Here is a 9487-nt window from a genome sequence, read left to right as displayed (position 1 = left end):
GAAAAACGGATTACAAATTCCAAAGTACATATTATTCCTCATCTTGCACAACCTGACAGTGTCACAAGATTTAATTTGATTCCAACAGGCCTTGAAATCCACTTGCACTCTGGTTTTCTTCTGTTTCATTACCTACTGACTTCCATGAAAATACAGTGTAAGTCAATGAGAAATTAAACTGTTCGGCTTTCTTCAAAATACATTCTTTTTATGTTCCACAGAAGCAAGAAAGTCAGGTTTGGAATGACATGAGGGAGAGTAAATGATGCCAGTATTTTTATTTTTTGGGTGAACTGTCCCTTTAAGTAAACAAGTTGCCTGTTTTAATTGCCATCAGCTAAGTCTCCTCAACAAACACATGATTTGATGTTTAATTGCTCAAATCCTGATGAGAAACAGTATTAGTGGTGCTTCCCTTACAGCCAGCTACACTAATTAGTTATATATAATTAGGTTTCACAGATAAGATGCTCTGTGAAGGAGCAGTGCCCTCAGTATGCATCAATTCAGATGCATTTTGACTTTCTAGGGCACCTTCACTACAAACTATAATGAAATAGCAAGACTACTGTAATTCAGCCATATGCAAGCAATGTTATTATAGTTAAATAAAACCAAAAAATATATATTTTTGTTACTTGAAATAAAATAAAACTTCACTAAAATAAAATATAAAAATACTATATATATATATATATATATATATTACAGCTACCTGCCAAGGCAGAATTTCACATTCTCATTTAGTTTATCTTGATTTAATAAAATAACTAAAACTAAAATAAAATTAAGCTGAGACATTAAAAAAAAGGAAAAATGACAAAAACACAAAATAATTAACACTAAAACTGAAATGAAAACAAAATATCATTCAAAATATGATTAATAACTATAACAGTATTTCAATGACACTAAAACAAAATTACATTATATTTAGTCCTTTAGCAGACGCTTTTATCCAAATGAAGACAATAGAAGCAATCAAAACCAAAAAAGTGCTTTTTATTAGTGCTATCAAACGATTAATCGCATCCAAAATAGTTTTTGTTTACATAATATATGAGTGTACTGTGTATATATATATATAAACACATGCATGTATACATTTAAGAAAAATGTTATGTTTATATATTAAATATTTTCTAAATATATACTGAATGTGTGTGTATTTAAACATAAACATAGTTCACATGCATATAAGCAAAAACTTATTTTGGATGCAGCACTAGTGTTTATATGTAACAAATAAACTAGAAGGTCATTTTTTTGTATGTATGAGAGATATAAGAGATGCTGCAGTTCATAACATTATAAAAGACATTTGTTCAAATATAAATGTGATTGTTTTGGGAGTTTGCAGAAGCCAGGATGAGGATGATCTAGTGACAGCAGTTGCATTTCAGTGGAGTAAACTGGAAACGCTGCTTGAAAACAGCATTTCTGCAAATCTGTTTGGTGATGCTTTTATGTAGAAGAATCACAACATTCAGCCGTCAAGAATTGTGAGAGTAAAACAAACTCAGGTTGTCAGCAAAGAAATTCTGTTTATTGTTCAAAGGAAGTTTGTGGAGAATTACAGCAGAACACACTCGACTGAACAGCTGCCTTTATCACATAACACAGTACAGACAAGAATGAGGTCAAAACTCATGGATATTGAAGTCAGTAAAAACCCCTGTGGCTCCTGGGTGGCGTGTATGGCTAATTCTCGTGGTTACAGAAGGCCTGGAAATCAAAACTCCTTTTTCACCGATCAAATTAAAAATATCCAACACCCACGACAAACAAAAAGAGGAGCAGACAACTTAATATGCAGAGGAAGAGAACGCAGAGAAATAAAGAAGAGAGTGATGTCATTGGGATTGATGAAAAAAGCAATACAAGCTAAACTGAGAAGTCTAGTTTCACAATGTTGCTCTTCGGAGACCGTAGGAAATGAATGGACAAGCTGTAAGAAATATTTCCCTATACAATTGCATCCGACTTTTATTTGTTAAATAGCCTGTTCAGAAAGCATTTATAATTGATTCTATAGATCTATATATAAACATATTTCTATATATATATTTCTGTATACTGTTATTTAAAAATAAATCTATTTAAACTCAGCTGGGTGTTGTTCTACATTTGATTTCCTTTCCAGTCACCAAAGCTCTGAAACGACTAATTCACCCATCAAGGTCAAACCCAGTACATGTAGTGGCATCAGCAGCACAGATGCTGAAGAATTAGCTCGATCCTGACAAGAAACAGGAGGAGAACTAAATAAAAGCCACCAGCCGGCGTGACACTTTATAGCACCATTTTAACGGTTTGTACATTGTTGCTTGAACTGTATTGTGTGTCCACACAACCTGACATTTTGACGCTGTTTGATCTGAGACTTATATACACACACACACACACACACTCTCTCTCTCTCTCACACACACACTCTCTCTCTCTCTCACACACACACACACACACTCTCACACACACTCAATCTCACACACACTCTCACACACACACACACACACACACACTCTCACACACACACACTGAATGAGCTAACTATGAGATGCACACCAAGTCGCTCAGATGATGCTGGTTTGCTCTCCATCGCAGGGGTAGAACACAACAACAGCTATAGTAGAGATACTCATCAGTTGTTCTGGACACACTAACACTATCACATCCCTGCGTGTGAACTCAGTCTCTGTGTGAAAGGGTGCTCGTTTCTTTCTTTATAAAGGGGAAAACTTTCAAAATGACAAGACCTACAGAGAGCAGCCAGCAGAAACATCCATTTATCTAGCCAAACACCGTCTATACGGCTTTAAACAGGATTCTCTTACATATACACGACAGTGTTTCTCAGTCAAACATCTTTTTATTCGCCGTTGATCGTTTCATGCATCCTCCTCCAGATCGCGGCTCTCGCTCTGAGCGGTTGCCCAGCGACGGGACTCCTCCGCCGGTCAGTCGTCCTCTAAATCGTCGCCCTCTGACTCCTCTTCGGTTCTCCGCTCGAACGTTTTATCTCTATGCCGCTCCTGGATCTCCTTCATCTCCTCCGCGTAGCGACAGAAGGCTCCGCCGAACTTGCTCCACGCTTTGAAGGGGATCGTGATAGAGTTTCTGTAGCTGGGCTTCACCTCGCTCACACGCAGAAACACGCCGTACTTGTTGGAGCCCACGTCAAAGAAGAACCGCTTGGAGTCCACCGTTATTGAGGTCCCCTCCGGTAACTCCGAGTAACCGCCGCCGCCTCCTCCGCCGCAGGCCAGCTCCTCGTCATCGCCGCCGTAGTCGTCGACCAGCTTCGCCAGCGCGTCGCGGAACTCGATGAGACCCTGAGCGGGAAGAGCGATAGTTTGGCCGGATTGAATCCCTCCGCCGCCGCCGGGAACACCGAATCCTCCGCGGTTAACGGTCTGCCGGATCCGCAGGAATCTCCCGCGCTGGTTCTCCTTCAGATCGAGGTAGTATTTGCGGTTTTCCCTCACGAGATACTCGCTCTTCAAGGCCCGTCTAGGCCCGCCGTCCTCGCCTCCGGAGGACTGCGCGATCTGCTCCGGAGTGCTGGGCCCGAGTTGGGCGTAGTGTTCGATGAAATCCCCGAGATAATCCCGGAACTCCGCCGCGACCGACATGGAAAGCGTCAGGCGGCTTTTGGAGCCCCCAGCGCCGACCTCGGCGATCTTGATGAACCTGCCCTTCGAGTTCTGCTTGACGTCCAGATAGAAGCGCTTGTTTTGGATGTCGAGGCGTTTGGACGCCAGCTCTTGTGTCTCCTGGTCCCTCTGGAACGCTTGGAACCCGCTTCCTCCGCCGCCGCGCTCACTCCCGCTGTCCCCATCCGCCATCTTCACCATCACCCAGAGCTCAGATACTTTCCCCCACCCGTATTTCATCAGATCCCGCCTTCTGACTCGAGAGCGTCCTATGAATGGGCAGTAGCTCTGGAACGTCACCGCCTTAGGAACAGCTTGTGATTGGTCGTTTGACGTGTCAATCATTTATTCGCTTCTCCTATTGGATCGTAACCCGTCAATCATGCAAATGAACACAAAATCCTCGTTCTCTTTGGCCTGTCAAAGTGTGAATCCCGCCCTATTGTTATTACAGTACATTGGTGTCGATAACGTACTAACACACGCACTTTATTACAGATAACACTTCACTTAGTCTTTCCAACGACACACCTACTACTGTTTTTACCGCTTTCTAGCCATTTAAATATGTGACCCTGGAGGTACAAAACCAGTCATTAGGGGCTATTTTTTTTTCTAAATTTAGATTTATCAGAATCAGAATGAGCTTTATTGTCAGGTATGTTTACACATACAAGGAACGTGTTGTAGTGACAGAAGCTCCACAGTACAACAGAGAGACAGCAACAGGACAGGACACAGATAATAAAATAATAATATACAAATAGGCAATGTACAAAGCAGCAAAAACACAATATATAATATAGACAACTATGTATGTACAGGTCAAGTATGTGCATCTTGAATGTCCTGAGGGTGAGTAGAAGAATTTAGAAATTAATATGATAATTATACAGGAGTGAACTATTTTTCTGTGAATAGTGAAGACACAAGATTTTGCATTCTGGATGTTGTAGAGCATTGGAAAACATTTGCATTATTCAAGTCTCCTTTATTTTTTATATTGCTTTATACAGTAGAGATCTTTCACAGTAATAAACAGAGAAGTGACATAATCAGCAAACTTCAAAGCCTAATTCTGCTCGAATGCAGACTATAGTGTCATTATTGAATGATGGAACTAGTTCAGTTTAGAGACTAAGCAGCTCTACTGGAAACCGCAGTGAGATTATTCAGCAGGAGTTGCTTTAATGTTAGTTTAATGATTCAGTTCAGTTCCAGCAGGTTAAAACACGCAGCTACAGTTCAGATGACTGTCTTACTGATGGCCATGAGCAGGACTTATGATGGCCATGAGGCTACACACATTTTTAATAAATCAGTGAAGGCATCTGTAGACATTAAAAATGCTTTTAACCCTGAAAATGGGAAATAGGAAAACATCTGAAGCTATTTAAATAGCTTCCAGGACACACAGATAATAAAAAAAGATGTGAATATAATACACATACCTATATATAAATAAGCAAAACAATAGAAAAACTAAATTAAAAAGTCTTCAGAGACCGAAAAGATAATTGTGAAAAAGCTATATAAATACAAAAATGTTTGCCTTCAGGTTTAGAAAACGATATGCTACCAACCTAACGAAAAGTTAATATTTTTCATATTTAATAATTTGTTCTGATCTATTAGTGCAATGGCAGTATGAAGATAATTATTTGTTATTTACTGTTTGTTCATGCTTTATGCATTTTTTGCTTTTTTACTCATTGTATAACTGTTTTTATGCATAGAAAATCTACAATTGCGTTTATGTTTTCTCATGACGTGTGTTCTTTACATAAAAAGTTTTAGATCTCTAAACACGAGATTTAAATATATATATGTACATTAATACTTATATGCTAAAGTGTACTTTTCACAATAAAAGTACTCAACACAAAACGTTTATATTATAAAACTCCCTCTATTATATCTATTATAAAATAATCAGCAATTTATTATTATTAACCAACAATGTTGATTTCGCCTGGTGTGACATAATTACAAGAGTGAGATTAGAAAAAAGTTTGATATAATTTGTATTTAGAATTATATCAATATAATACTTTTTATATAATAATTATATTTATTATTCAGCTCACTCTTAAGTCATTTACATAAAATCGTGACTTCTTGTCATTTTTGTCAGGTCATTAATGACTTTTAAATAGAGGTTAAATGTTTTCTGTCAAATTTGAGCCAAGCCCCGCCCCCTGTGTTATCCGTACTAACATCATTCATCGATGGGGGATGGTAGAAGCGGACACATGCTGAAATCTCATTGGCCTTCCTGAAATTCGAATCAAGAACAGGCGTTCTGATTGGCTGATTCCAGCGCTCGGTTTGCCTCAAGCGGTCTCTTCTGAACGGGTTTATTGTTCCTCCGAAATAGATTTACACAGACCTCCCCGGATCCCATTCAAAGTAATACTTCTCTGAAATGGTATGTAATTCTTCAGTATTAGATCGTAAATTTGTTTTCTATAACTGGAAGTGCCTTTCCTTTTGTTTTAGTGCGCATTTGTCGTCTTTCTAGAGATTGTGCGCTAGCTTCGGGCTAGCTCTGCTTGGATTTACGTTAGCGCTGCTAGCTCGTGATGCTAATAGCCTTTGTGTTGTTGCTATTTATTTAATCTCGACGTATGCTGTCCTAATTTAAACGATTAGCCACCTGTCGTGTTTATTTGAAGGGTTTTGTTGATATACGTCGCAGTTTTGTGAGATTTCTCGGAGCAGGAAAGCTAAGCTAAACTCTATCGGATCAGTTTATATCAGCTTCATCTACTCCACAGTTCTTCTCAAACCACAGAGTCCTCAGAAGAGTGTTGTTCTTGTAGTATGTGCAGGTTAATGTCAGAAACAGGGATGAAGTATGTGGTAAATTAAGCGGGAGATAATTGTTCATCGACTCGATGGCATTCAGTGAAGAAGGAGGCATTGATGAAGTTTTTAGGTAAACTTTAATTAATTTGAAGGAAGAGCAGGATCCTATTCTAATGATGTTTTAATCAGACCCTCCTGGCGGCAAAGATTGCCAAGAGAAGTGGAGTATTTTCTCTCAGCCTGTGTTGTTGTTGTTGTTGTTGTTGTAAAGCTTAAATATACCCGTGATTATTTGCATACGAGTAATGCTCTAATAATAAATATATTGATGATTTGCTCAATAGTTGACACGCTTGCTGCTTAACACAGTTACAAAAAGTATTTTACTGTAAATATTCTGACGTAATGGTTTGCAATATTACATTTCCCGAAATTACATATCTTTTTACCTAAAAATAAAATGCCATATGTTTTGTAATTATATTATTACATACATTAAATTACGTACTGAATTAAACATTACATTATGTAATTTAATAAAAATGTTACATATATTCTATGAGTGTATATATATAATTTAATTCGTATATGCCAGTTATATTGTTGCATATATTTGTAAAATGCTATACATTATTTGTGCATTATATTACATAATTATATTGCTGCACATTTTTTTGCCTATGGGAAATTGTGGCATATATTCTACACAAATATTAGTTTTTTGCAGTTGCATATTTGTGTTTTTTTTATGCAATGCTTAATTGTGAATTATATTTATATACTATATTTTTCAGTGCACTTTAAAAGTCTTTGCACCGCTAATATGCTGATGCAAATACAAATGACCATAATTGTCTGCTCATAATATCATGCTAATTAATTGCTCTGTGCACTGAAATGCTTGAACGTGCATTGGATCAGAGTCTGTGTTGTTTTGTAGGCAGGAGGAAAGGCAGGTAAAGACAGTGGCAAGGCCAAGGCAAAAGCAGTGTCTCGCTCACAAAGGGCCGGACTTCAGGTGAGCGTCTGTTTTCATGAGTTGCATAGGTTTGTCCATTTGATTAAATATCCTTTAGTCAGATTTTTTTTTAGGTTGCAAAGTCTACTAAACGATGTCAGGTGCTGTTTTCTAAGGGAATGCATATCTGAAATTTGTAGTTTCCAGTGGGCCGTATCCACAGGCACTTGAAGACCCGCACTACAAGCCATGGTCGTGTGGGAGCGACAGCAGCAGTCTACAGCGCAGCCATCCTTGAGTATCTCACAGCTGAAGTAAGACTTTCAGCTCATTAGTGCCGATTCTTTCATTCTTGTACTATACACTCAAACCGAAATGTATTCATTTCTCACATTATATCACAGTTTATTCACTGTAGTTTAGAAAATGGTAACGCACTGTGTCGGAACAAATTCATCTTGATAATGTCAGATAACTTTGATTCAAAGGAATGTAATGGATTACAATCCACCCAAAATTATTTAGCTGTTAAATTTAAGTACACAATTAGATAATACTAATTTAGGTCAAGCGATGCTTAATTTTGTTCAGTCTGTGGTGCAGTTAAAGAAAAAAACACTTAAGCAAAATATGCTCCAGTCTGAATAATTATTTGTCCCAAATTTTATTGGTATGAAGAATTTTTGGATATGTCACAGTTCTCTTTATTTTGCTATCCTCACTTACGTAAATGTGTCCCTGGAGCACAAAAGCAGTCATGAGTAACACAGGTATATTTGTAGCAATAGCCAACAATACATTGTATGGATCACAATTATACATTTCTCTTATTTTTATAATTCATGAGCGAAACATTTTGTAACATGATTTTTATGCACCATTTCCATGGTAATGCAATGTCTGATTTTAAAATGGGTTTCAAAGGATGAATTTTGAGATTAAGTTTTCAGGTGATATATAATTTCTTATGATTTGTAAAGTGTGATTGGGAAAAAGGCAACTAAGAAGATTGTCTGTGACTAAGGTCAGAACTCCTGTTATGATGTAGATTTTTCAGGTGCACTCGTCATAAATTAATCTATACATTTTCCTACATAATTTAACAAAAAAAGTGGTAAAATATCAATTTAGGAGTCTTAGACCTTTCGATATATACGGTATATAGTTTGTCATGATTAGATTAGGATTTAATTGTAAATTTAGGCGTCCCACAGAGGGGACAGGTGACAGTTAACAAGTTTTAAGTAAAGCTCATGTTCCATGAAGATATTTTGTAAATATATCAACTTCATTTTTAATTAGTAATATGCATGGCTAAGAACTTTTTTACAACTTTCAATATTTAGGTTTTTTTTGCACCCTCAGATTCCAGATTTTCAAATAGTCGTATCTCAGCCAAATATTGTCCGATACATCAATGGAAAGATTATTTATTCCGTTTCCTTAATTAAAAAACAAAACCAAAAGACCCTTATGACTGGTTATGTGGTCCAGGGTCACATATGAACTATAGTATCCTGCACCCACTAAAAATATCAGAATTATGTCGGGTGTCTGAATAATTTTTGCTTTGACTGTAGGTTTTGGAGTTGGCAGGAAACGCTTCAAAAGATCTGAAGGTGAAGCGCATCACTCCTCGCCATCTACAGCTGGCCATCCGTGGAGACGAGGAGTTGGACTCTCTCATCAAGGCCACCATCGCTGGTGGAGGTATGTCGGAGTTTAATTTCTTTGTGCTCGTTGCAAACACTGCCGTGTTGACGGATGAGGATGTGAAGCGCTTGTGTGTTTGCTGTCTTCTCGCAGGTGTGATTCCTCACATCCACAAGTCCCTGATCGGTAAGAAGGGCCAGCAGAAGACGGTGTAGTTCCCGCTGGGGTCGCTGTGGACTCAAGGACTTGTTTGGGATGTGACCAGATCGGCTTGTGTTCATTCATTCATTCATGTGTTCTTTCTTTTTAAGTTAATATTAATGATATACTAGCTAACCACAAGTGATTTGTTAGAGTTTTGCGTTAATGTTCAATCGCCAAAACTAGAATGGCAAATAAGCCCCGCCCCCTTCAA

The 9487-nt window shown here is 37.8% G+C and overlaps 2 protein-coding genes across 2 annotated transcripts; one reads left to right on the top strand and one right to left on the bottom strand.

Moving 5' to 3' along the window:
• Positions 1-1519: 1519 nt before the first annotated feature.
• LOC306871495 (transcriptional regulator protein Pur-beta-like) lies at positions 1520-4390 on the bottom strand. Its single transcript, XM_079419482.1, has one exon. The coding sequence runs from the start codon at positions 3996-3998 to the stop codon at positions 2958-2960; it is 1041 nt and encodes a 346-aa protein (XP_079275608.1). The 5' UTR covers positions 3999-4390; the 3' UTR covers positions 1520-2957.
• A 1483-nt stretch (positions 4391-5873) lies between these two features.
• Positions 5874-9487, top strand: h2az2a (H2A.Z variant histone 2a). Its single transcript, XM_079419483.1, has 5 exons — positions 5874-6081; positions 7402-7479; positions 7620-7733; positions 9000-9129; positions 9226-9487. Exons 1-5 carry the CDS (start codon positions 6079-6081, stop codon positions 9285-9287), a joined length of 387 nt encoding a protein of 128 aa, XP_079275609.1. The 5' UTR covers positions 5874-6078; the 3' UTR covers positions 9288-9487.

This window comes from Barbus barbus (assembly GCF_936440315.1).
Source record: "Barbus barbus genome assembly, chromosome: 6".
Classification (NCBI taxonomy): Eukaryota; Metazoa; Chordata; class Actinopteri; order Cypriniformes; family Cyprinidae; genus Barbus; species Barbus barbus.
This window is presented reverse-complemented; position numbering and strand designations above follow the sequence as displayed.

What these genes read in the sequence shown, in the direction of transcription:
- LOC306871495 (XM_079419482.1), bottom strand. Translation starts at nt 3,998, where the DNA reads ATGATTGACACGTCAAACGACCAATCACAAGCTGTTCCTAAGGCGGTG.
- h2az2a (XM_079419483.1), top strand. An exon ending in CACAAAGGGCCGGACTTCAG is followed by an intron (nt 7,480 to 7,619) that starts GTGAGCGTCTGT and finishes TGAAATTTGTAG; the next exon opens with TTTCCAGTGGGCCGTATCCA. An exon ending in GGCCACCATCGCTGGTGGAG is followed by an intron (nt 9,130 to 9,225) that starts GTATGTCGGAGT and finishes GTCTTCTCGCAG; the next exon opens with GTGTGATTCCTCACATCCAC.